General features: G+C 47.2%; 1 protein-coding gene across 2 annotated transcripts in view; it reads left to right on the top strand.

Annotated features, from left to right (window-relative positions):
- KIFBP (kinesin family binding protein) overlaps positions 1 to 27,419 on the top strand; it is a 353,399-nt gene that overhangs the window by 69,893 nt on the left and 256,087 nt on the right. Inside the window, exon 6 of one of the 2 annotated variants that reach the window (XM_069240522.1) lies at positions 23,998 to 24,101. In XM_069240522.1, the coding sequence (XP_069096623.1) occupies positions 23,998 to 24,101 (104 nt within the window). Of the gene's footprint in view, positions 1 to 23,994; positions 24,102 to 27,419 lie in introns of both variants that reach the window. The other variant, XM_069240521.1, reaches the window with a different exon arrangement.

The raw sequence follows: 27,419 nt of genomic DNA, 5'->3' as shown, positions 1-27,419 counted from the left end.
GCGTGAGACTTTCCACTCTGCTCCGACGCCCCCGGCTCTACCTGCGGAAAACAAACACCTCAGGGAGGACTCCCCGGCGACTGCGAGCCCATGAGTAACCAGAGACGACCCCCCTGGGCCCCCACAGCGACGCCTGCAGAGGAAATCCAGAGGCTCCCCCTGACCGCGACTGCCTGTAACAAGGGACCCGACGCCTGGAACCAACACTGCACCTGCAGCCCCCAGGAGCAGAAAGAACCGAACTACAGTGCAGTAGCGACCCCCAGGTGACCCTCTACCTAGCCCAGGTGGTGGCTACCCCAAGGAGCCCCCCCTGTGCCTGTCTGCATCGTTGAAGAGACCCCCGGGTCTCCCGATTGCTTTTAATACAAAACCCGACGCCTGTTTGCACTCTGCACCCGGCCGCCCCTGTGCCGCTGAGGGTGTACTTTTCTGTGCCTGCTTGTGTCCCCCCCGGTGCCCTATAAAACCCCCCCTGGTCTGCCGTCTGAGGATGTGGATACTTACCTGCTGCCAGACTGGAACCAGGGCACCCTTGTTTCCATTGAAGCCTATGTGATTTGGGCACCTCTTTGACCTCCGTACCTGACCGGACCTGAGCTGCTGGTGTGGTAATTTGGGGTTGCCTTGAACCCCCAACGGTGAGCTACCTTGGACCGACATTTGAAGCCTGTAAGAGTTTTACTTACCTGTGAACTTAACAATTACTTACCTCATCCAGGAACTGTTGATTTGTGCAGTGTCTACTTTCAAAATAGCTTATTGCAATTTTTGTCAAAACTGTACATGCTATTGTGATTATTCAAAGTTCCTAGAATACCTGATTGAAATACCTTTCATTTGAAGTATTGCTTGTAAATCCTGAACCTGTGGTTCTTAAAATAAACTAAGAAAAGATATGTTTTCAATATAAAAACCTATTGGCCTGGAGTAAGTCTTCTGAGTGTGTGTTCCTCATTTATTGCCTGTGTGTGTAGAACAAATGCTTAAAACTACCCTCTGATAAGCCTACTGCTCAACCACACTACCACAAAATAGAGCATTAGAATTATCTCTTTTTGCCACTATCTTACGTCTAAGGGGATCCCTTGGACTCTGTGCACACTATTTCTTACTTTGAAATAGTATATACAGAGCCAACTTCCTACATTGGTGGATCAGCGGTGGGGTACAAGACTTTGCATTTGCTGGACTGCTCAGCCAATACCTGATCACACGACTAAATTCCAAAAATTGTCATTAGAAACAGATTTTTGAAATTTGAGCTATTTTTCTAATTTTTTTAAAATCCTGCTAGGGCCTTGTGTTAGTCCCTGTTAGCATTTCTTTTAGAGTTTAGAAGTTTTATAAAAGTGTGGATTAAGTTCTAGAGATAGTTTTAGATTCTTAAAAAATATCCCAACTTTTAGAGAAATAATGTCTACTACAGAAGAGATGGTGGTAGAGCTCAACCTCACCCCTTACCTGCATCTTAGGTTGTCAGAGTTCAGGACACTCTGTAAAATTAAAAAGAGAAAAACTGGATCAAACCCTACGAAAGTACAGCTCCAGGAGCTTTTGGCAGAGTTTGCTAGAGACAACCCCTCTGAAGACAACCTTACAGAGGGGGAAGCTAGTGACCTGGAGGATAATTTCCCCCCTCTTGTCCTAGTTAGGGAGACCAGGGTTTTTCAAACCCTGACTCCACAAGTGATAGTCGGAGGTGCTGCTCCTCCCACAGGGGAGTCCAACAGCTCTGGAAGCATTGAGGGCAGCCTCAATGAAGATGACCTCCTGCTTGCAATGATGGCCAAAAGATTGGCTCCTAGCCATAGAAAGGGAAAGACAAGAGATGGGCTTAGCTCCCTTCAATGATGGCAGCAACTTAAATAGGGTCAGAGAAACTACTGACATGCTAAAAATCTCCAAAGGGATTGTAACAAAATATGAAGATGGTGATGATATCTCCAAGTGGTTCACAGCTTTTGAGAGGGCTTGTGCAACCAGAAAAGTAAACAAATCTCACTGGGGTGCTCTCCTTTGGGAAATGTTCACTGGAAAGTGTAGGGATAGACTCCTCACACTCTCTGGAAAAGATGCAGAATCCTATGACCTCATGAAGGCTACCCTGATTGAGGGCTTTGGATTCTCAACTGAGGAGTACAGGTTTAGGTTCAGGGGGGCTCAGAAATCCTCGAGCCAGACCTGGGTTGATTTTGTTGACTTCTCAGTCAAAACACTGGATGGTTGGATTCATGGCAGTGGTGTAAATGATTATGAAGTGCTGTACAATCTGTTTATGAAGAACACCTCTTAAGTAATTGTTTCAATGATAAATGGAAAAACAACAAGTGATGGACGGAATGCTGAACATTGTCAAACATTCACCCCCAGTCACAGATCTGGGTTTCATCCATCGTTTTTTTGCTGCCCATGCCATTCCAGTTTGGACCCAGCCATATGCAAATCAGTCTTGACCCTGTCCCTCATGGGAACAGTCCAGCCCGAACTGCTAGGCCAGGTCTTCCCTGGACTGGAAACAAGCATCCTGGGACCGGTTTCGGGGTTTCACCCCTCATCAGCCAGGCTAGCTTGAATCCAGTGGCATGGGAAGCACGGGACCCACGTCTGGGCATACCCTTCCCACTTAGGGCGACAAATGCAAAAACAACAAGTGATGGACGGAATGCTGAACATTGTCAAACATTCACCCCCAGTCACAGATCTGGATTTAATCCATTGTTTTTTTGCTGCCCATGCCATTCCAGTTTGGACCCAGCCATATGCAAATCAGTCTTGACCCTGTCCCTCATGGGAACAGTCCAGCCCGAACTGCTAGGCCAGGTCTTCCCTGGACTGGAAACAAGCATCCTGGGACCGGTTTCGGAGTTTCACCCCTCATCAGCCAGGCTAGCTTGAATCCAGTGGCATGGGAAGCACGGGACCCACGTCTGGGCATACCCTTCCCACTTAGGGCAACAAATGCAAAAACAACAAGTGATGGACGGAATGCTGAACATTGTCAAACATTCACCCCCACTCACAGATCTGGGTTTAATCCATCGTTTTTTTGCTGCCCATGCCATTCCAGTTTGGACCCAGCCATATGCAAATCAGTCTTGACCCTGTCCCTCATGGGAACAGTCCAGCCCGAACTGCTAGGCCAGGTCTTCCCTGGACTGGAAACAAGCATCCTGGGACCGGTTTCGGAGTTTCACCCCTCATCAGCCAGGCTAGCTTGAATCCAGTGGCATGGGAAGCACGGGACCCACGTCTGGGCATACCCTTCCCACTTAGGGCGACAAATGCTTGTTTCCGGTCCAGTGAGGACCTGGCTTGGCAGTTCGGGCTGGACTGTTCCCATGAGGAACAGGGTCAAGACTGATTTGCATATGGCTGGGTCCAAACTGGGGTGGCATGGTGAGCAAAAGAACGATGGATTAAACCCAGATCTGTGACTGGGGGTGAGTGTTTGACAATGTTCAGCATTCCGTCCATCACTTGTTGTTTTTGCTTTGTTTCAATGATAAACTGCATCAGCATCTGGTAGACCTAGGTCCAATTTCTCCCCAAGAATTGGGAAAGAAGGCAGACAATTGGGTCAAGACTAGGGTGACAAAACTTCCACAGGGGGTGACCAAAAGAAAGGGGTCACAAAGACTCCCCAGGGGAAGAGTGTTGAGACATCCAAGGGAAAAAGTAAAGAGTCTTTTACAGGGCCCCAAAAACCTGCTCCGGAGGGTGGGTCCAAAGCCTCTTCACAATCCTCATTTGGGTACAAGGTTAAAAACATTGATCCCAAAAAGGCCTGGTGTCGTAGCTGTAATCAGCAGGGACACCAAACTGGAGGCAAGGCCTGTCCCAAGAAAGATTCCACTTCTAGTACTACTCCAGTAAACACTGGAATAGCCAGTCTCCAGGTGGGATCAAAAGTGTGCCCAGAGCAAATCAGGGTCCACACTGAAGCTACATTAGTCTCTGAGGGTGGGGTGGACCTAGCCACACTAGCTGCATGGCCCCCTAATATGCAAAAGTACAGGCAGCAACTCTTTATTAATGGGACTAGTGTAGAAGACCTGAAGGATATAGGTGCCAGTGTCACAATGGTGACAGAAAAACTGGTTTCCCCTGGACAATACCTGACTGGACAAAACTTATCCAGTCACCAACGCTGACAATCAGACTAAAGTACATCCCATGGCTATGGTAACTTTAGAATGGGGAGGGGTCACTGGCTTGAAACAGGTGGTAGTCTCTTCTGCTGTCCCAGTAGACTGTTTGCTTGGAAATGATCTGGAGTCCTCAGCATGGGCTCAGGTAGAACTCTAAACCCATGCAGCCATGCTGGGTACCCCTGCACTGGTGTGTGTCAAGACAAGGGCACAGTGCAAGGCTCAGGGAGAAAAAGAGGTGTTGGAGTCTGGAATAATGGCCCAACCCTCCAAGAGAAAAGGAAAGAAGACTGGGGAACCAGCTTCAACACAGCAAAAGAAAAAGAACTTCTGTTCTCAGGAAGAAGTTCTATCCCCTGAGGGAACTGAGCCTATGGAGTTGGAACCTTATCAGGGTGAATTCTTGGGCCCAGGGGGACCCACAAGGGAACAGCTGTGTAAGGGGCAAGAAACCTGTCCCTCTCCTGAAGGCCTTAGGCTGCAAGCTGCTGAGGAAACAAAAGGAAATATCAGTGGAACCCATAGGGTCTATTAGGAAGATGAACTCCTTTACACTGAGGCAATAGATCCCAAACCTGGTGCCACTAGGTGAGTGGTAGAGCCTCAGGAGTTTAGGGAGTTCATTCTGACCTTAGCCCATGACCTTCCACTTTCTGGGCATTTGGGACAACCCAAGACTTGTGAGAGATTAGTCAACCATTTCTATTGTACCAACATGTCCCAGAAAGTAAAGGAGTTTTGTGCCTCCTGTGCCACCTGTCAAGCCAGTGGTAAGACAGGTGGCCACCCAAAGGCCCCCCTCATTCCACTTCCAGTGGTGGGGGTCCCCATTGAAAGAGTGGGAGTGGACATAGTGGGTCCACTTGAACCTCCCACAGCCTCAGGGAATCAGTATATCCTAGTAGTAGTAGATCATGCTACTAGGTACCCTGAAGCAATTCCCCTTAGGTCCACTACTGCCCCTGCAGTAGCCAAAGCACTCATTGGTATCTTTACCAGAGTGGGAGTTCCTAAGGAGGTGATTTCTGACAGAGGTACCAACTTCATGTCAGCTTACCGAAAACACGTGTGGAATGAGTGTGGGGTGACTTTCAAGTTCACCACACCATACCATCCACAAACCAATGGTCTTGTTTAAAGGTTTAACAAGACATTGAATGGCATGATCATGTGGCTCCCTGAAAAGCTCAAAAGGAGATGGGATCTCCTCTTCAAATGTCTGCTTTTCACCTACAGAGAGGTGCCTCAGAAGGGAGTAGGGGTTTCCTCCTTTGAACTTCTGTTTGGCCATCCTGTTAGGGGACCACTAGCTCTTGTGAAAGAAGGCTGGGAGAGACCTCTTCATGAGCCTAAGCAAGATATAGTGGACTATGTACTAGGCCTATGTTCCAGGATGGCAGAGTACATAGAAAAGGCAAGTAAAAACCTTGAGGCCAGCCAACAGCTCCAGAAGATGTGGTATGACCAAAAGGCTGCTATGGTTGAGTTTCCGCCAGGGCAGAAAGTCTGGGTTCTGGAGCCTGTGCCTCCCAGGGCACTTCAGGACAGATGGAGTGGCCCTTACCCAGTGCCAGAGAAAAAGAGTCAGGTCACCTACCTGGTAGACCTAGGCACTAGCTGGACCCCCAAAAGGGTGATCCATGTGAACCGCCTCAAACTCTTTCATGACAGGGTAGATGTAAACATGTTAATGGTTACAGATGAGGACCAGGAAGCTGAGAGTGAACCTCTCCCTGAACTCCTCTCCTCTGACCCTAAAGATGGCTCAGTAGATGGAGTGGTCTACTCAGACACCCTCTCTGGCCAACAGCAAGCTGACTGCAGGCAGGTCCTACAACAGTTTGCTGATCTCTTTTCACTAACCCCTGGTCAGACACACCCGTGTACCCATGATGTGGACACAGGAGACAGCATGCATGTCAAAAACAACATTTTTAGACAGTCTGACCAAGTTAAGGAAAGCATCAAAGTGGAGATCCACAAGATGCTGGAGTTGGGAGTCGTTGAGCACTCTGACAGCCCCTGGGCTAGCCCAGTGGTCTTAGTCCCCAAACCTCACACAAAAGATGGTAAGAGAGAGATGAGGTTCTGTGTGGACTACAGAGGACTTAATTCTGTCACCAAGACAGATGCTCATCCCATCCCAAGAGCAGACGAGTTAATTGACAAATTGGGTGCTGCCAGATACTTAAGTACCTTTGACTTAACAGCAGGGTACTGGCAGATAAAAATGGCACCAGGAGCAAAAGAGAAAACTGCATTCTCTACACCTGATGGGCACTATCAGTTTACTGTGATGCCCTTTGGCTTAAAGAATGCCCCTGCCACCTTCCAAAGGTTGGTGAATCAAGTCCTTGCTGGCTTGGAATCCTTTAGTGTAGCTTATCTTGATGATATTGCTGTCTTTAGCTCCAGCTGGCAGGATCCAGCTGGCGGGATCACCTGGTCCACCTGAAGAAGGTTTTGCAGGCCCTGCAAGCAGCAGGCCTCTCTAACAAGGCATCTAAATGTCAGATAGGGCAGGGTACTGTGGTTTACTTGGGACACCTTGTGGGTGGAGGCCAAGTTCAGCCACTCCAACCCATGATCCAGACTATTGTGGACTGGGTAGCTCCAAACACCCAGACTCAAGTCAGGGCATTCCTTGGCTTGGCTGGTTACTATAGGCGGTTTGTGAAGGGATATGGATCCATAGTGACACCCCTCACAGAACTTACCTCTAAGAAAATGCCCAAGAAGGTAAACTGGACTTTAGAATGCCAACAGGCATTTGACACCCTGAAGCAAGCTATGTGCACAGCACCAGTTCTAAAAGCTCCATATTAGTCCAAGCAGTCCATTGTGCAGACTGATGCCTCTGAACATGGGATAGGAGCAGTCCTGTCCCAAACAAATGATGATGGCCGTGACCAGCCTGTTGCTTTCATTAGCAGGCTACTCCCCAGGGAGCAGCGTTGGAGTGCCATTGAGAGGGAGGCCTTTGCTGTGGTCTGGTCCCTGAAGAAGTTGAGACCATACCTCTTTGGTACTCACTTTGTATTTCAGACTGACCACAGACCTCTCAGATGCCTGATGCAAATGAAAGGTGAAAATCCTAAACTGTTGAGGTGGTCCATATCCCTACAGGGAATGGACTTTATAGTGGAACACAGACCCGGGACTGCCCTTGCCAATGCTGATGGCCTTTCCAGGTTCTTCCACTTTGAAAATGAAGACTCCTCTCTTGGTAAAGGTTACTCTCATCCTCTTTTTTTTGGGGGGGGGGGGGGGGGGAGGGGTGGGGAGGGGGTTGTGTAGGGAAATGCCTCCTTAGCATAAGCAAAGGCAAAAAGTCAGGGGGTAACCATGCCAAGTTATGATTTGAAAGTGTGCTGGGACCCTGCTAACCAGGCCCCAGCACCAGTGTTCTTTCACTAAACTGTACCTTTGTCTCCACAATTGGCACAACCCTGGCACTCAGGTAAGTCCCTTGTAACTGGTACCCCTGGTACCAAGGGCCCTGATGCCAGGGAAGGTCTCTAAGGGCTGCAGCGTGTCTTATGCCACCCTAGGGACCCCTCACTCAGCACATGCACACTGCTTCACAGCTTGTGTGTGCTGGTGGGAGAAAATGACTAAGGCGACATGGCACTCCCCTCAGAGTGCCATGCCAACTTCACACTGCCTGTGGCATAGGTAAGTCACCCCTCTAGCAGGCTTTACAGCCCTAAGACAGGGTGCACTATACCACAGGTGAGGGCATAAGTGCATGAGCACTATCCCCCTACAGTGTCTAAGCCAAACCTTAGACATTGTAAGTGCTGGGTATCCATACGAGTATATGGTCTAGTAGTTTGTCAAACACGAACTCCACAGCACCATAATGGCTACACTGAAAACTGGGAAGTTTGGTATCAAACGTCTCAGCACAATAAATGCACACTGATGCCAGTGTGCAATTTATTGTAAAATACACCCAGAGAGCATCTTAGAGATGCCCCCTGAAAACATACCCGAGTTCCAGTGTAGGCTGACTAGTTTTTGCCAGCCTGCCACACACCAGACATGTTGCTGGCCACATGGGGAGAGTGCCTTTGTCACTCTGTGGCCAGGAACAAAGCCTGTACTGGATGCTTCTCACCTCCCCCTGCAGGAACTGTAACACCTGGCGGTGAGCCTCAATGGCTCACCCCCTTTGTTACAGCGCCACAGGGCATCCCAGTTAGTGGAGATGCCCGCCCCTCCGGCCACTGCCCCCACTTTTGGCAGCAAGGCTGGAGGAGATAATTAGGAAAACAAGGAGGAGTCACCCACCAGTCAGGACAGCCTCGAAGGTGTCCTGAGCTGAGGTGACTCTTACTTTTAGAAATCCTCCATCTTGTGGTTGGAGGATTCCCCCAATAGGATTAGGGATGGGCCCCCCTCCCCACAGGGAGGAGGCACAAAGAGGGTGTAGCCACCCTCAAGGACAGTAGCCATTGGCTACTGCCCTCTCAGACCTAAACACACCCCTAAATTCAATATTTAGGGCCCCCCAGAGCCTAGGAAACTAGATTCCAGCAACCTTAACAAGAAGGACTGCTGACCTGAAGCCCTGCAGTTAAGACGGAGACGACAACTTCTTTGGCCCCAGCCCTACCGGCCTGTCGCCCAACTTAGAGGAAAACTGCAACAGCGACGCATCCAACAGGGACCGGCAACCTCTGAAGCCTCAGAGGACTGCCCTGCAACCAAGGACCTAGAAACTCCAGAGAACAGCGGCCCTGTTCAACAATCTGCAACTTTGTGCAACAAAGAAGCAACTTTAAAGACTTCACGTTTCCCGCCGGAAGCGTGAGACTTTCCACTCTGCTCCGACGCCCCCGGTTCGACCTGCGGAAAACAAACACCTCAGGGAGGACTCCCCGGCGACTGCGAGCCCATGAGTAACCAGAGACGACCCCCCTGGGCCCCCACAGCGACGCCTGCAGAGGAAATCCACAGGCTCCTGCTGACCGCGACTGCCTGTAAAAAGGGACCCGACGCTTGGAACCAACACTGCACCTGCAGCCCCCAGGACCAGAAGGAACTGAACTCCAGTGCAGGAGCGACCCCCAGATGACCCTCTACCTAGCCCAGGTGGTGGCTACCCGAGGAGCCCCCCGTGCCTGCATGCATCGTTGAAGAGACCCCCTGTTCTCCCCATTCCTTTCAATACAAAACCCGCCTGTTTGCACTCTGCACCCGGCCACCCCTGTGCTGCCGAGGGTGTACTTTTCTGTGCCTGCTTCCCCCCCCCCCCCCCCTCCCTCCACCAGTGCCCTAAAAAAAAACCCTGGTCTGCCCTCCGAGGACGCGCGTACTTAACTGCTGGCAGACTGGAACCAGGGCACCCTTGTTTCCATTGAAGCCTATGTGTTTTGGGCACCTATTTGACCTCTGCACCTGACCGGCCCTGAGCTGCTGGTGTGGTAACTTTGGGATTGCCTTGAACCCCCAATGGTGGGCTACCGTGGACCCAACTTTGAACCCTGTAAGTGTTTTACTTACCTCCCCCAGGAACTGTTGGTTTTTGCAGTGTCCACTTTTAGAGATCAAATCTGTTTATTAATTTCCAATTATAAAACATTGCATACAAACCACATCTCAGTGTGCCAATAGGCTCATAGTTAGCTTACTTCATGCGAAACAATAAGAAAAAAACAAGAAATATTAAATACAAAATACAACACTATTTCCCCACGACTGGCTATTAGTGCAAAAATCAGACAATCTCAGGCTCCTTTACAATATAATCCTGGTCATGTGTGGACCTCTCCTTTAAAGTTTGCTCTCTATACTCAAGTCAAATTCAGAACCCTCAAATAGGTTGGGCATGTCAATTCAGAAAACTCCCCAGATAGAATACGCAAGTATGGTTGCCAGAGTTCTTTAAAGTCCCCACTCCGATGCAGCGAGGCCAGGGTAAGCTTTTCCATAGCGAGGATAAACCAGAGCTTATGTAACCATGAAATCGTTGTCTGGATCTGCTCAGACCCCCACACGGAGAGCAAATATTGTATTGCGGCATTTAAAGCTAAAGCCATCTGTCGTCCCCTCAGTGACCTCAAAGGAAAAGTGATAGGGTTGGGAAGGCCCAGCAAAATGTATGCAGGGAATCAGGGAATCTGAGTGTCAAAAGCCATGTCAACAGTGTCCACTATGTATTTCCAGTACCGGTGAAGCTTGGGACAGTGCCATAGTAAATGCACAAGCAACCCTCCCCCCCACACCCCCTCCAACAAAGACTGGATTTTGTGTGATCCCAGGCATGAATCCTTGTTGGGGTGTAATACCAGGAGGTGGCCACTTTATAAGCTGTCTCTGTACCTGCTGCGTTATAAGCTGTGTGGTGCGCTCTATAAAAAACACTCCCACTCATCCTCCGATAACTCTCTCCCCAACTCCTTCTCCCATCTCAGTTGACCCTTAGTCTTGGGCAGGAGGGCCTCCCCCCTGCAAGAGGGCATAGAGTTCAGAAACCACTCACTTATCACCCTTTTTCGTGAGAATCAATTTTTCAAACTGTGTTAACGGCCTGTCAATTAATGCTCTATTGGCTGGTTGCAGGGCCCAATGTTGAATTTGATAGTACATCATCCTATTCGCCTCGGTCAGACCATATGTCTCCCTAAGCTGGTCAAAGGGGATAACCCCCTGCTCGTCGAATAAGTATCCCACCCTTTTACAACCTCCCTCATACCATCGACGTAATGCTTCCGGCTGTAGTCCGGACCAAAATCAGGATTCGCACCCAGGTGGGTAATTGGGGACGGAAAGGTCGTCAAGCCCCCTCTGCCAGCGACCCGGTCCCACACCCTCATCGAAACCTCTGTGACCGGGGATATGTACAGCCCCCGTGCTCTATGACGACGCATAAGCCAGGGTTCCTTCCATATGTGAGAGCCGGCCACCGCCTGATCCATGAAACACCAATGATTCTCGGAAGACAGACCGCTCCATTCCAAGAGGAAATGCAATTGTGAAGCTTGAAAGTACCGAAGGAGGCAAGGGATCGCCAACCCACCCTGCCGCTTAGGACGATACAGTACCTGTCGAGGTAGTCGCGCCGCCTTCCCCTCCCATATGAATCTTAGAACCGCCGATTGGAGAGTCGCTAACGTTCGTGACGGAGGCTCCAGAGGAAGCGCTTGAAACAAATACAATATACGCGGTAAGATGGTCATCTTAACTGCTGACACTCTGCCCAGCCAGGACAATTTAAGCCTCCCCCATGTCTCTAGGTCGCGTTGCACCTCCCGGGTCAATTTCGAGTAATTCAATGACACCATGCGGGCAACTGTGGAACCCAACTCCATGCCCAGGTATGGAAGCCCCGAGGGAGACCATATGAAATGGAATCGGGCCCTCGGGTCCCGTTCATGCTCAGCACTGATAAACTTGCCCATAGCCTGTGATTTTAGCATATTAATTCGGAACCCTGAGACCTGACCAAATTCCTCTAAGACATCCATTAGCGCCGGCAGTGAGGTCATAGGCTCTGCCAAGGTAAGGATGACGTCATCCGTGTATAACGCTATTAGATGCTCATCCCCTCCAAACCTCACACCCATAATCTGAGGGTTGTCCCTGAGCCTCTGTGCCATAGGCTCCATGTAAAGCGCGAACAGGAGGGGCGAAAGCTGACAGCCCTGCCTAGTCCCCCTCTGGACCGCAAAGGGCAAAGAGAGCGTCCCATTAACTCGCACCGCCGCTCGTGGCGCATGATAAATGCAGCAAATCCATGCCATAAAGCCCGGACCCAGTCCGAAGCGCTCAAGCACCTTAAACAGGTACGGCCAGAAAACCCTGTTGAACGCCTTTTCGGCATCAATAGACAGAAAGAGCGCTTCCCTATGAGAGCGCTCCGTTTTATCCAAAAGATGGAGCAATCTCTTGGTATTATCGCTACACTGCCTGTGCGGTATAAACCCGCCTGATCAGGATCCACCAGGCCCGGCAACTAATAATTGAGGCAGTGTGCCAAGATACCAGTAAATAGTTTGGCATCGATATTCAGGAGGGAATTCGGCCTGTAGGAGGTGCACTCCTCAGGGTCCTTCCCCGGTTTCGGGATAACCACGATAGTGGCATCCAACATGCTAGGCATGAGGGTGCCCGTTTGACAAAAGGAATTAAAGAGTCGCACTAGGACGGGTGCGAGTTCCACACAGAAGGTTTTATAAAAAAGCGCAGAAAAACCGTCGGAGCCAGGTGACTTCCCAGTCTGCAGTCTTTCAATTGCAGATATAACCTCCTCTGCCCTTATAGGTTGGTCTGATGAGTTTGCCTCTTTTACTGTCAAGGAAGTAATAGCTATATCCTGTAAAAAGGATTCTGGTGTTGAGACGCCAGGCTCCTCACCCCTATATAGGCCTTCATAAAATTCCGCAAAGGCCTCTGCTATTTGGTCGCTCGTATGAGCTTCTGCTCCCGAGGGGGGAGCACTACCACATACCTGCCTCCCTGATCTATCCTGTGCGATGTTTGGGGGAAGGGGACGCCTCCTGCTATCCATATGAGGACCCCCTTTGCGAAGGTCGAGTAGGATGTGCCTATTATCTGTCCCCCCCCCATTTGCTCCGCAGTTCATGCAGGTCAGGGTCTCGCAGGTGAGTCTCTTGTAGGATTGCGATGTGTATACCCTGGCGCCTGAGACGTGCGTGCACCCGGGACCTTTTACTCTGAGTCTCCAGTCCACTGACATTCCAGGTGACTATTTCGTATTTATGCGTGCTGTGGACTGCGGATTGAGCCATGTTTTATTTTGCGAGGGTGCATCTGGCACTCTGCCAACAATTGAGACCCAGCCGGCTCCCCCCACCCCCAGCACGTTTGCGGTCAGCCCCATCAGTCTCGGCAATGTTCCCTGTGTTATGAACAGACCTGTAGTGTACAAACTAACTATTACCCCCCTTCCCTCCCCAACTGGATCCCTTCCCCAACTGTAAACTTGTAACAAACTGCGCATCCCACTGGAGTGCGAGCAAAACTGTGTCCATGTGGATGTCTGTGTGGGGGGGGGCAATTTTACCAACCGGATGCGGCTCGTTATGGGGCTCACATCCTTCCGCAGACCCAGTCTGCAGATGATTTGGGGCGCTCCCGGTGTGAGCTGTTCCCTTGCCCCCCTGTGTCATCGCTGCCAGCAGTGCGCAATCTGGGTGTGGGAACAGTTTTCAAGGAAAAAAGATACATATATTCAGATGTGGTAGCCACCCACATCCAGTGGCGCATGCAATGTCCCGCTCTGCTCTTCAGTTGTGGCGGCCAATTCCGGCAGAGGGGTGACTCAGCGGTACTCTTTTAGCAGATCTGTTAGTGTAGAGTCCAAGCTGATCGAGTCCGACTCTGAGCCTTCCTCAGGGCGCGTCCTGAGAGTCTCAAAGGAATTCTGTGTCAGCAGGGGGGTTTCTTTGAGGACCTTGGCTCTCTTTTCTGCGGCATGTTTCTCCATGGGTTGTCCCCTGGTGCGCCTCTTAGTGCGTTTCCGCGAAGAGGATACTGACCAGTCCTCGTCAGTGCCATCCGCTTCTTGGGGGCGAGCGAGCCCCTTGGCGTGGATCCACATCCAGGCATCCTCCGGAGAGGTGAACACGTGGGTGCGTTCATCTGTTGACACTTTTAGTTTGGCAGGGAATAGTAGTGCGTACTTGATGTCATGTTCATGAAGGCGCTGCTTTATTTTGACGTAGGAGTTGCGTTGTTTTTGCACCTCTTGAGTGAAGTCTGGGTAAGCGCTGACAACTGAGTCCTCATATCTGAATGGGCCTTTGTTGCTTAACTGCTGCAGTATAGCATTGCGGTCTCTAAAGTTCAGGAACCTGGCTATTAGCGGTCTTGGGGGTTGGCCCGGAGCCGGGGGACGTCCCGGGATCCTGTGCGCTCTTTCTACAGAGAAGAACTTCGATGGGGCCCCATTCAGAACCTCTTTGATTAGCCAGTGTTCCAGCAAGAGTTCTGAGTTTTGATCTAGTGATTTTTCAGGGAATCCCAGGAACCCTACGTTATTACGGCAGGATCTGACCTCCGCCTCCTCCGATCTTCTCAGCAGTGTCTTTACTTCTGCGTCTAGGCAGAGAATTTGTTTTTGGTTGTCCGCTACCGTGGGGGGTCAGTTCACTTAGCACCTCTTCCGTTGACTTCACTTTTTCGGATAATTTGCGATGGTCTACTCTCAGTAGATTCAGGTCTTGCGATACTGTGTCTATCCTGTTCTCCAGTGAGGATTTAGGGCCTGATTCTAACTTTGGAGGACGGTGTTAAACCGTCCCAAAAGTGGCGGATATACCACCTACCGTATTACGAGTTCCATAGGATATTATGGACTCGTAATACGGTCGGTGGTATATCCGCCACTTTTGGGACGGTTTAACACCGTCCTCCAAAGTTAGAATCAGGCCCTTAGTGTCCATAATTGCCTGTAGCACTTTCTCGAATTGTGAGGAGTGTGCTTTCCAGTGACTGTAGGGTTGGTATAAGTTGTTGTGTGCTTCTGTCTTGGCTTTTCGGTGATTTGGACTTCCCGGCCATTTTAACAGATTTTTAAACGTCCTTTGGGTAGATGTACTGCACCACCGGGTGCAAACCGGGTGAATGATTTCGCTGGTGGCGCACCCACGCCTCCCTGTTTGTGTATCCTCGTCTCACGCGCACCCACGCGGTCACCTGCGTTCTCCGAGCAGGCCAGGCGGGGGCAGCGCGCCTTCACTGGCCACTGCCGATGGGCACTTCACGTTCTGGGACATCGGCCCTCCTGGTGACCTCTGAGGTAGGTTTTGGCCTGGGCGGACAGGGTCCCCCTGCCACTTGGCCCGCTGACCAGCGTGGGCAGAAGGGGGGGGGGCAGACCCACGTTGCGTTTACCGATTCCCCCTGCTGACAACAGGTTCCAGGCGTTGGATCCTCCAGTGAGATGGGGGGAAGATTCTCCCCCCCCCCCTCCCCCGTGGACGTGTGTTGAACGAGCTCCGGGTGCTCGTGGCACCACCGCCGCGGCCGGGCGCTCTCACGGTGAAGTGGCGCTGCGCGCCTTAAACCAGTTCCAGGCCCGGTCCGGCCGCGCATGTGCCCCGCGGGCTATGATGGCGAGTGTTTCTTGCGTCCCCCAGGTCCTCTCCACACCATGGTACCGAAAATACAACCAAATCAGCATTGCACAGTCAGAGTTGTGATGAAACTCCAAGGCATGATGACATCATGCATCGCAATTCTCCCGAACGCACGGTTACACACGCAGCCCTTACAGCAGTGCCTTGCAAAACAATGGTCGCAGGCACAGGGTCATCTCCAAGATCTAGTGTTGATAGACCGCCAAACACACTATTCGCTTCAGTGGTGGAACCCCATAAATTTAAACAAAGGGTGGTCTTTTCAAGACCCTGTGCCTCACGCCATTCGCACAACAGATGCATCAATGATTGGGTGGGGAGCACACTTCAACAGTCACAGTATACAAGGTCAGTGGAACAACAAGCAAAAGCAGCTACACATAAATCACTTAGAGCTGCTAGCAGTCTTTCTAGCACTAAAAGCTTTTCAACCTCTTCTGGCTCACAAACACATTCTTGTCAAAACACACCATAGGACAACAATGTACTACTTAAACAAACGGGGGAACACACTCATCACTTTGCCTCCTAGCACAAAACATTTGGCATTGGGCAGTTCACAACAATATTTGCCTAATAGCTCAGTACATCCCAGGGATTCACAATCAATTAGCGGACAATCTGTCGGGATCATCAGCAAACTCACGAGTGGGAAATACATCCCTAGGTACTACAAAAACACTTTCGCTAGTGGGGGACACCAGACATAGATCTACCCATCTGGCTCCTGAAGTCTTAGACTTTGGCTATCTAAATCTTCAAAACAAGTGTATGGAAGTCATTACACAGGTAAGAAAACCTAGCACCAGGCATTGTTATGCTTACAAATGGAAAAGATTTGTCTTCTACTGCCAAGTAAAACACATCATACCGTTGGATGCGTCCATACAAGACATTGTAGGTTATTTACTACACCTACTAAAAGCAAATCTAACCTTTTCATCCATCAAGTCACACCTCACGGCAATTTCGGCTTATTTGCAAAATTAAACACACAAAATCCCTAGTTAGCATACCAGTCATTAAAGCCTTCATGGAAGGACTAAAACGAATCATACCTCCAAGAACTCCACCAGTACCCTCGTGGAATCTTAATATTGTACTTACACGACTCATGGGTCCACCTTTTGAATCCATGCACTCTTGTCAGATACACTTCTTTACTTGGAAAGTGGCATTTCTAATAGCAGTTACTTCATTACGAAGAGTGAGCGTAATACAGGCCTTCACTATTGAAGAACCTTTTAAACAAGTACACAAAAAGTGGTTCTCCGCACAAATCCAAAATTTCTACCAAAAGTCACTTCACGGTTTCATTTAAACCAAACAGTGGAGCTTCCAGTACTCTTCCCACAGCCAGACTCAGTGGCAGAAAGAGCACTGCATACATTAAATATAAAAAGAGTCCTTATATATTATATCAACAGAACAAAAGCATTTCGTAAAACTAAACAGTTGTTCGTCGTATTCAAGAAACCCCATACTGGTAACCCTATATCCAAACAAGGCATAGCCAGATGGATAGTAAAATGTATGCAAACTAGTTACCTAAAAGCTAAAAGACAACTACTCATTACACCAAAGGCACACTCCACTAGAAAGAAAGGAGCAACAATGCCCTTTCTGGGAAACATACCAATGACCGAGATTTGTAAGGCAGCCACATGGTCTACGCCTCATACATTTACCAAACACTACTGTGTAGATGTGCTAACGACACAGCAAGCCACAGTAGGCCAAGCAGTACTACGAACATTGTTTCAAACAACTTCAACTCCTACAGGCTGACTGCTGCTTTGGGGAGGATTACTGCTTTGTAGTCTATGCATAGCATGTGTATCTGCAGCTACACATGCCATCGAACAGAAAATGTCACTTACCCAGTGTACATCTGTTCGTGGCATTAGTCGCTGCAGATTCACATGCGCCCACCCGCCTCCCCGGGAGCCTGTAGCCGTTTAGAAGTTGATCTTGAACATCTGTATATTTGTAAATATATTACTTTAAACTACATTATGTACATACGTATTCACTCCATTGCATGGGCACTATTACTAGCATATACAACTCCTACCTCACCCTCTGCGGGGAAAACAATCTAAGATGGAGTCGACGCCCATGTGCAATGGAGCCGAAATGGGAGGAGTCCCTCGATCTCGTGACTCGAAAAGACTTCTTCGAAGAAAAACAACTTGTAACACTCCGAGCCCAACACCAGATGGCGGGATGTGCACAGCATGTGAATCTGCAGCGACTAATGCCACGAACAGATGTACACTGGGTAAGTGACATATTTTATATATATATATATATATATATATATATATATATATATATATATATATAATTTTTTTGTACCTACTGGCGGTTGCCAGTAAGTAGTTATAATTAGGACCTAGATTCCATAGGAAAAGCGTTTTTTGTTTTGCTAATAACTTTGGCGCTTTGACGCAGTTTGTTGAATCTTTACTAAATTTTAAAAATTAGTACACCACTCGATTCAGCTACTGTCTTGAAAGTTTCCGGGTGATCTGTCAAGCTGGACTCTTCTTCGACTTCTGGACTTGGTCTCCTCTCTTCACTGGTCTTCAGGTCCAGGAATCGATCATTGGTTTCTTGTAGTCTTGCTTGGTCCTTGCAAAATCTTTTATCGCGACTTGTAGTGTGTTCTGAAGAAACTTGCTGTACTGTACTCCTGTTTTCCTGGGCTCTGGGGTGGGGTATTTTACTTACCTTTTGGTGTTTTCTTACACTCCCAGCGCCCCCCTACACACTACACTTGCCTAGGGGGACATTCGTTATTCGTATTCCACTATTTTAGTATATGGTTTGTGTTGTCCCTAGGCCTATTGCAATATATTGTGTTTTTCAATGTGTGCACTATTTTCTGACTGTGTACTTACCTGATTTTGGTTACTAGTTGATAAATTGTGTATAATACTTACCTTCAGAAGGAGTATTGCCTCTAAGAGTTTTTTGGCCTTGTGTCATTTAAATAAAGTACCTTTATTTTTGGTAACACTGAGTATTGTTTTTATTGTGTCTAAGTACTGTGTAACTATAGTGGTATTGCAGGAGCTTTGCATGTCCCCTAGTTCAGCCTAAGCTGCTCCGCTACAGCTACCTCTAGACAGCCTAAGCTGCTAAAACACTGCCTACATTTCACTAAGAAAAAATAACCGGACCAGGTATAAGGTATAAGTACCTTAGGTACCCACTACAAAACAGGCCAGCCTCCTACACTAAAGACTCACTCTACTTGCTGCAGCGTTTGTTACCATCCCAAAGTAATGAAATAATCCAAGGTGTAGATGAGTTGAGGTCATTTCTTCGAGGCACAAGGATGACAATCACCGTCTTAGTTTTGGGACTAACATTTTCATTCATTAAACACAAATTATTTATGTGTGGGGCCAGTTACTGTTAAACACTGCAGGATCAATAATCTGTGGGCATTCCAAATAGGATTGCCATGTCTTGTGACAAAAAATGAAAACACTGAGCAAAGAAATACAGCTTTTCATTAGCACACTAGTAGAAGGTCATGGCAAAAAACTTCACGCAGACATGTGAACAATGTGGAAATATGATGCTCCTATTTGTTTTCAATTCATTGCCACTAAAAAAATTAGAATTCATACATTTGAACACTGAAAAGCCTAAAATACCCAGATGAAGCATACAAGGGGTGTATTCTGTCACAGTTAGTTTAATTGTCTTGAAAAAGGCACTTGTTTTCCCTGCCGATTTAAGGTAAACAACGAGGATTTGTTCATGTTTTAGGTAATGGTGTGCTGTAAAGCCATGTGTCATGGTCAGGTTGTTTGTTTTAGGAGGGCATGTCTCTGCCTGCCAGGTGGAATAGCAGCTTTACTTTGCCAGGCTGGTAGAAGGTTCCTTGAGATCTAGGGGCAGGCACTTGGCTGGTTATGTCCTGTTCCTGGATTAACATGTTGGGGAACATGCCTAGGTGGAGTAGCAGTACCACACAGGGCTATCTTTCCCATCTCTGTCTACACAGTGCTTGCTCTGGTCTCTCAGCGTTCCCGTGCTAAAGTGTATACAAGACAGTCCAGACGTGTTACTGTGCACACTGCGGCAGAGCGTTGGACCCCAGGCAGGCCAGGGCATGACACACCGGCTCCCAGAGAAGAGAAAGAAGAGAGCAAGCCGGTCAAATGGAGGAACGCCCAGCAGTAACCTTTTCGTTTTTATGCATGCCCCTTTTGTCAACCGAAAGCTCTTATCCATAGTGGGATGCCAAGACCAGCTTCATCATCTAGCAAAGCTGAGCATCGGCTAGCGTGATTCTTGTGGATAAAACTGTAAAAACACCAGAAGAGGATTTAAAGAGTGTGGATTTGTAATATATGACATACACTCCATATACATGTGTGAGATTTTGCAGTGCTGGAAGAGCGGCTGCAAACTACACAGTGGAGCGTTCCATCAGTGACCAGAGGGGGTGTTAATGATTACCGCTGCTCCCCCTCTTCTGCCATTGAGCTGACCTGGGCGACCTCTCCCTGAACATTACTGGCATTCCTGAGCACATATAGAGGAAGCCTGGAGCTCGTCCGCCCTACCTCCATGGGCACACACAGGAGCACCTGCAATGGGCCCACCGCCAACAAGGAATCGGCAGCCCCGCCCGCACCAAATACACCAGATCCACCCACCAAGGCCTGCTCCCTTCCAGGAAAATCCTCAACTTCCATGAGTGTGACTCGAGCAGGGGCTGCTGAGAGACCTGCAGTGTGCCTACCTCTCAACTTGGAACAAGCCGCCCTGCAACCCAGGCAGCGTAAACCAACCCGGAGGCAGGGTTAGGCACACCAGGGGAGAGACTACACTCCAGCCCCAAGAGTAGGAAGACCACAACTGCTCCAAATTAGAGGAAAATGCATGCTGGCGATACCACGGTCCAAAGGAAGTGAGATAATAAGGGGGAGAAAAGACCTACATTGCTGAACAGCTTTTGTAATTGTATTTATATAGCTCTTACTACCCTGACATGGCTTTGAAGAGCTTTAAGGCGAGTAGTATGCTAATTGGAACCTGCGGCTGGTGTTTAATCAAGTGGGTATTTTTTGTTATTGCAATTAGCCTTGTGGTCTTAAGAAAAACAATGGAAGCAAGGACGACAACTCACAACCGTAGTTTAAGTTACAAAACAAAAACGAGAGTGAGGGCGAGCTGACCTTGTAGACGCCCCCCTTCTGCTGTTGTTTTATGTTCGCAGAGGGAGCTGGGGGGGAGGGAGACCTTCTAGAGGACTTGCACCTGGAAGCGTGGCTGATTTGAAACACACACCCACAGTGTAAGACGAGCAGGGAAAAACTGAAAATATTCCCCTACAAAAGAGATAAACTGGACAAAGTGTAATTATACAGTGGTTGGTCCCTTCTGTGAAAGAGAAAAAGGAGGGAAAGAGGCAGAACTGACCTCTAGCGAGCAAGGATTTTTAAAGGACACTGCAACCAACAAATTAAATTGCTTTAAACCCACAGTATAAGTATCCTTAAAAGTATACACGAGGTCGAACGCTTACACTCGACCTAAAAATGGGATAAGTTCCTTGCATTAGGCTTTATTGATTTGGCACCTCAGTGGCTTTTAAGCAAGTGTTTGTGAAAATTGTGTGTTAAAATGCACTATCTGATGCCTGTGTCTTTTTCAAAACATCTCAGAAGAAGTCAGGCTTGCTAACAACTCAGTATGTAACTCCCTGTATGACAGTCACATACTGAATAGAGCATCTGAAGCAGTTGGTTTAGGTGTCTGTAAAAATTTAAAATTTAATTTAATGGATAGTGGTGCCTCCTTCCACTCATGTAAATTGTACTTACTGCATCATACATTATTATATTGATGTACTTTCAAAAAAACTGATGAAGTAAATATTGGCGCACTTGTTTTAAACATTTATGATTGCTCCTTATGTTTTGCAGTGTTTCAGTGGTGTTTATCTTTTGATTTGAAATTTGTGTTAACAATAAGCAGCTTATTGGTTAAAAGATTACTGAAATGGGAATAAGCGAGGTTCCTCCACACATTGAGCGACTCCCACTTTCTGACGAATGCTTCTAATGGCAGAATCCTCACCTTGTGGATAATACCCAGGGGTTGGATGCGATCTGGAAACTTTCAGAGAAGTTTTCCTTCATGTTGCTAAGTGACATTGTGCACTGATGCCAGTACCTTTGTTTCTGCGCCTTCAGATATGTATCCACGGCATCTCCCTAGTCTTTCTCCAAAATTTCCGACAAAGTCTTATCCGATGCGCAAGACGAACATCAACCCCTAAAACAACAGGGTTTAAACCATGCAAGGACTGCTGTAGACAGATGTCTGTGATGGACCCTCACAAGGTCTGTTTGCGATACCTGTAGTCAGACCACGACTCCGAGGCCTGTGGTGACTGCGCACAAATGAATGCTACCAATCACATGATGTCTTAATGCAGTAACCTATCGAGATAAAAAGGAATTAGACACGTTCCAGCAAAAGGTCGTTGTCGAAGTCTTTGAGCACATAGAACAAAAAAAACACAAAAAATCCAAACAGGAAGCTACTCCATCCTAACACTCTCTAACTCCAGAGGGGGTGTCAAAGTGCCTCTCCATATTGATCCTGATCTCCACTGGAACCGATTCTGTATCTTGTCCCAATGCACCCTAGGTTTCCAGGGCTTTTGGTAACAATGCAGGAAGTAGAGGTCTTCTGGTAGGCTATGCTTCATATTTTTGGCCTCTTAACGGTTCCTTCTGTTGAGCCTTCCGGTCTCAGGGTTCTGCAAGGGCCTTGCTTCAGCGTTGTCCATGCCCTTTGGACCTATATGAGGTTTAGCACTGACTCTGGTGACTACTTCGACTCCTAAGCCATTCCATGCACCAATCCCACTCAAGTAGATGCCATATGAGGATATGGAGCCTATAGTGCTATCAGACTCTGAACTGAATAAATCATGATCTGTACCGAAGTTGAAACCAGCACTGACTGGAAAGCAACCTATCGGCAACCGCTCTGATCCTTCTACCTTGTCTTTACCAGGTGGTAGGGCCCAGACTTCACAAAATATTTTTGCCACGGATTCTTACAACTACTTTTACGATGACGGGTGGTTATGTTCCCCAATATGATGTGGACAACTGTTATGAAGAGCTTCAGAATGCCTGTGGTCTTTACACTTCACCAGATAGTGGCCTTATGTCATCCCAGGTCCTGGAACAGAAGAGCGACCCTTTTTAACTATAGTAATGCGAAGAGTAGCTGAAATGTTAAATCTACAATTTCCATTCATGTTAGTGGAAACTAATATATTGACAGCACTTCCATAACCTGCCCACGCTCCCACTGAGCCACTGTTACCATTTAATGAATTACTTACTGACACCCTTTTGGACACCAGGTCCAAGTCCTGGTCAGGGCCGCCTGTTAAAATGCAGGTTGCCTGTTCCCATAGCCCTGCACCTAACAGTCCTGCTTTCGTAACACAGCATGCAACTCCAGAAAAACTGGTGGTGCAGGTGTCAACCAGCAGGGGAAACACAAATGCTTTCCCTATCTCTCTTCCTGATAGGGAGTCTAAACAGCTAGAGACGTTTGGCAAAATAATTTTTTCGTCCACAAGCTTTGCTCTAAGATCCGTAAATGCCATTTGTCTCCTCTGCTGTTACTCCCATGCCCTTTGGGGTATGGTGGTTGAAGTCTTGCAGGCTGTTCTGCACAATGTTTAACGTGCCTTACTCAAGTGATTCAGGGTGGCCGTGATGCAGCAGATTGCGCTCAAGACTGGAGGTGAGTTAACGTGCAACAAGTACACATGCCTGGATTAGGTCTATGAGCTGCGTTGGGAACATCCAGACATCCTTAATTGAAATACATTTTGATGATTCTCACCTTTTTGGTGTCAAAGAAGACTTTGACTCAGACTTTCAAGTAGAGCAGAGCCATGGCACGTTCCTTGGGTCTTTCTGCTACTACAATGCAAATTTTCCCCCTCTGTTCCTACAGTATATATTTTCCCATGTGTCAACACCAGATTGGTCTTTCAGCACAACAGGGTTTTCAGCTCTTTCGTAGCAGAGGCCGTGGCTCTCAAAGACAAAAAGGACGATATGCAGCTCCATTCCCCCCTCCCCTCCTCGCCAGTAATTGGATATTTCCTCCAAGAGTTGCAGGCCATCAAAACAGACAAGTGGGTCCTATAAATTGTCCATTGGGGCTATGTTGGTCCAGTACATTCTACCCTACCGCACCTTCCACTGCCTTCAGGAAAGCACTCTGAGTAGAAAGACATCGGCACAGAGCTACACAACACCATGTAGTAGTGTGCAGGAGAAATGCTGCAAATGTTTCCGGATCCAGTGTGACACCAGGAGATTATTCAAAAGGTGAGGAGTCTGCCCTAGATCCACTAGAAAGATATTTACCAAAGGTAAATAACTTCTTCATCACCCTGTGCAATGAGACACACTTTAAAATTGCTACTTTAGTTGCCCATACTTTTAGTCCTTGTAACTTTTGAAAGTATCTAATTTTAGCTATAAATTGTTAACGTTAAAATTGTGTTTTTCATGTATTTGTAGAATTTGAACTTGTTTTCCTGTTCTGCTTTAGAATCTCTCTAAAATGTAATCAAATGTTGGGTGACCATCTGCCGACTATACTTTCTGTGATCAAGGTTTTCTTTATTTTTTTATTTTGTCCTTATGTATTTTATTGGATTGAAGCAGAACAAGAATACCTGGAAATTCTTGGACGAAGAAAAGCTGAAATTGCACGATGTTGGATTAAGTACTGTTTGAATCTCTTACAGGATGCGATGAAAAAGCTTGAGGTATTTTTTTTTTTTTATTAGGTTAATGACTTCTTCGAATAAACCTGTTTATGCTCTTTCGTAAAGTTATCTACTATGGTTATACAGTTAAGAAGCATAGTAATGAGTACTAGACTTGATGATAGAAAATCATTTTTCAGTAGACACTTTTCCTTTTTCATTTCTGGGTGCACAGATTCCTGAAGACCTGTCTCCTTAATATTGAATTTGTAATTTTTAAAAAGTACTCATCTTTACTTTTCCCAGCTTTTATGTTTAGCACTTAAGCATGTTTGGCTTGAATGCCTAATTATTTATGTAATGGTTGTGTCTGTAAATAGCAAATATAGTAATACAGTAACAACAGTTACATCTCAGTGTTAATTAAAAGCATATATTCTGTAAACTGAGATTAGTGAACTCTAAAATGGACAGCAATCTTAGGAGCACCACTGCAGCTTTTGATTCAATGCCACAGTGAGGGAGGAAGGCTGCTAATCGGTTGCACAGGGAGCATTGTGTCCCAAAACTCTTTGTGTGCTTCCTGGGTACCGTGATATTGTTGAAAGTCCTGCCCTAATACCGAGCTGGCATGCTATGGGGAGTGCCAAGATGGCAACGCTGTTCACATGTGACCCGAATTTCTTGAGCTGATGGTGTTTGGAGCTGGCATTAAGGTCTTAGAATGCCAACAGGAACTGTGCTTGTGTCTACAGCAGGAGAGCAGGATGCCAGGGGGAGGTCTGGGCAGTCTCAATATGGCACCAGTGCACCGTAAGAGTAATGGCTGCATGGATGAATGCAGGGTTGGGGGCATGCAATCTTTCTTCTGTTCATGACCTCCTGGCTTGGATCCTTACACGTGGTGTTGTAAATGTGAACTGCATTCTTTTCTGACCTGTCTCTTAACCCTGTGGGTGCTATGCTTCCCCCTCTTCCCTGCTACACGACACCTTGCTCCTTATTCATCCCCCCCACCCAAAAAATGTATCAGGGGAGCACTTACATACTTTTCTCCCTACAATTTGGAGATTCTAAAGTTTCCCTGGATTTGCAGTTTTCTTTGGAGTGAGCTGGGGAAAAAAGACAACATGTACCAACAGTCTTTCTTTTTGGAAAGATGGGAGAAAAATGTTTTTATTAAAATGTATTTATTTTAATTGGTATTCAGTGTTTCCAATTTTTGTGGTTTATACCTGTTTGGATTTGGTTAAGAGGGGTAGGAAGGGGGGTGAGCCCCATGGGTGAACCTGAAAAGCTGATTTCTGAAAAGTAGACAAAATTGTGAATTCAGCAAGGGTGTAGATTGCTCATGAGTTGCCCAAAGAAACTAATCATTGAAATAAAAAAACAATTAAGGTAAGTAGTAAAATATAGAAATAGGTGACAATGTTTTAAGCTATAATTTTTGATGCTGATGTTAGAGTTACAACAGTAGCATACTTTTACGTCTGTCTGACTTTTCTGGTCGCAGGGATCTATAGTATTTTCTTGTTGTCCAAAAACAGGCAATATATAGAGCCATCAACCAAGCTGTAACTTATAATTATTTTTTATTGTATATTGACGGTGCATTAATTCATACAGTAAAATCTAATGAACGAAAAATGGGTTAAAAATATAGTGATGCATTTTTGAAAGGTAATAATGAAAATTGTGAGTTTATGTATATTGGTTATATGTCCAACTCTGAATTTGGTTTACCCATAATATGTATGATTGTGAGGGTAGTTTGCAAACTGTTTTGTATTCTATACTGGCGTACATTTGGAAAGCAAAAATGTATTGAAATTGAATAGAAAATAGGAAAGGTTCTACTGTTTGGTGCTCCCACACTTTTCCTGGTTAAAACAGTACCCATCTTCTGTGGATGGGAAAAATCATCCACATCAAAGAAGGCCCCAAATACAACGTTGAGACATTATTATTATTATATATATATATATATTATTTTTTTCCGATGGCATGTGTAGCTGCAGATACAGATGCTATGCATCTGCCATCTAGTGTTGGGCTCGGTGTGTTACAAGTTGCTTTCGAGTCACGGGATCGAGTGACTCCTCCTCTTCGGCTCCATTGCGCGTGAGCATCGACTCCATGTTAGATTGTTTTCTTTCTGCCATCGGGTTCGGACGTGTTTCCTTTCGCTCCAATAGTTCGATTCGGAAAAGCTTGAAAACTCTTTATTTCTCATCGGTATTGTTTTGATCGCGTTACACCTTCGATCAACACTTAGGTACCGTCGGAACAAACATCTTTACTCGCCCGTTGGGGCGCACGAGCCCAACTCGGGCCTGTTCGGGCCGACCGCGTGGAAGCCTCATAGATTGGACTACATTCCGATTCTGTCCTCGGTCCCACGCTAAATTCCCTTATACGGACCAAAACCTCGTCTGTAATCTCTGCCTTTCTGTAGGAGCTGGCCTGGTTTGTAATGGTACCAAGGGGTACTTACACTCTGCACAAGGTCCAGTTATCCCTTATTAGTGTAGAAGAGGTGTCTAGTAGCTTAGGCTGATAGAAAAGGGTAGCTTAGCAGAGCAGCTTAGGCTGAACTAGGAGACATGCAAAGCTCCCACTATACCACTGGTGTCATATGCACAATATCATAAGAAAACACAATACACAGATATACTAAAAATAATGGTACTTTATTTTTCTGACAATATGCCAAAAGTATCTCAGTGAGTACCGTCGGTATGGGGATAGCAAATATACACAAGATATATGTACACCATACCAAAAATATGCAGTAATAGCAATAGAAAGCAATGCAAGCAATGTACAGTCACAGTAGATTGCAATGAGAGCACATAGGTATAGGGGCAACACAAACCATATACTACAAAAGTGGAATGCGAACCACGAATGGACCACAAACCTATGTGAGCTTGTAGAGGGTCGCTGGGACTGTAAGAAAACAGTGAGGGTTAGAAAAATAGCCCAACCCAAGACCCTGAAAAGTAGGTGTAAAGTGCACCTATAACCCCCAGAGAGCACAGAAGTCGTGATAGGGGAATTCTGCAAGGAAGACCAACACCAGCAATGCAACAACGATGGATTTCCGGACGAGAGTACCTGTGGAACAAGGGGACAAAGTCCAAGAGTCGCGACAAAGTCGAGATTGGGCAGATGCCCAGGAAATGCCAGCTGAGGGTGCAAAGAAGCTGCCACCGGATGGTAGAAGCTATGGATTCTGCAAAAACGAAGAGGACTAGGAACGTCCCCTTTGGAGGATGGATGTCCCACATCGTGAAGAAGCTTGCAGAGGTGTTCCCACGCAGAAAGACCGCAAACAAGCCTTGCTAGCTGCAAGGGTCGCGGTTAGGGTTTTTGGAT

The sequence above is a fragment of the Pleurodeles waltl genome, chromosome 6, assembly GCF_031143425.1.
Source record: "Pleurodeles waltl isolate 20211129_DDA chromosome 6, aPleWal1.hap1.20221129, whole genome shotgun sequence".
NCBI classification, from domain to species: Eukaryota; Metazoa; Chordata; class Amphibia; order Caudata; family Salamandridae; genus Pleurodeles; species Pleurodeles waltl.
This window is presented reverse-complemented; position numbering and strand designations above follow the sequence as displayed.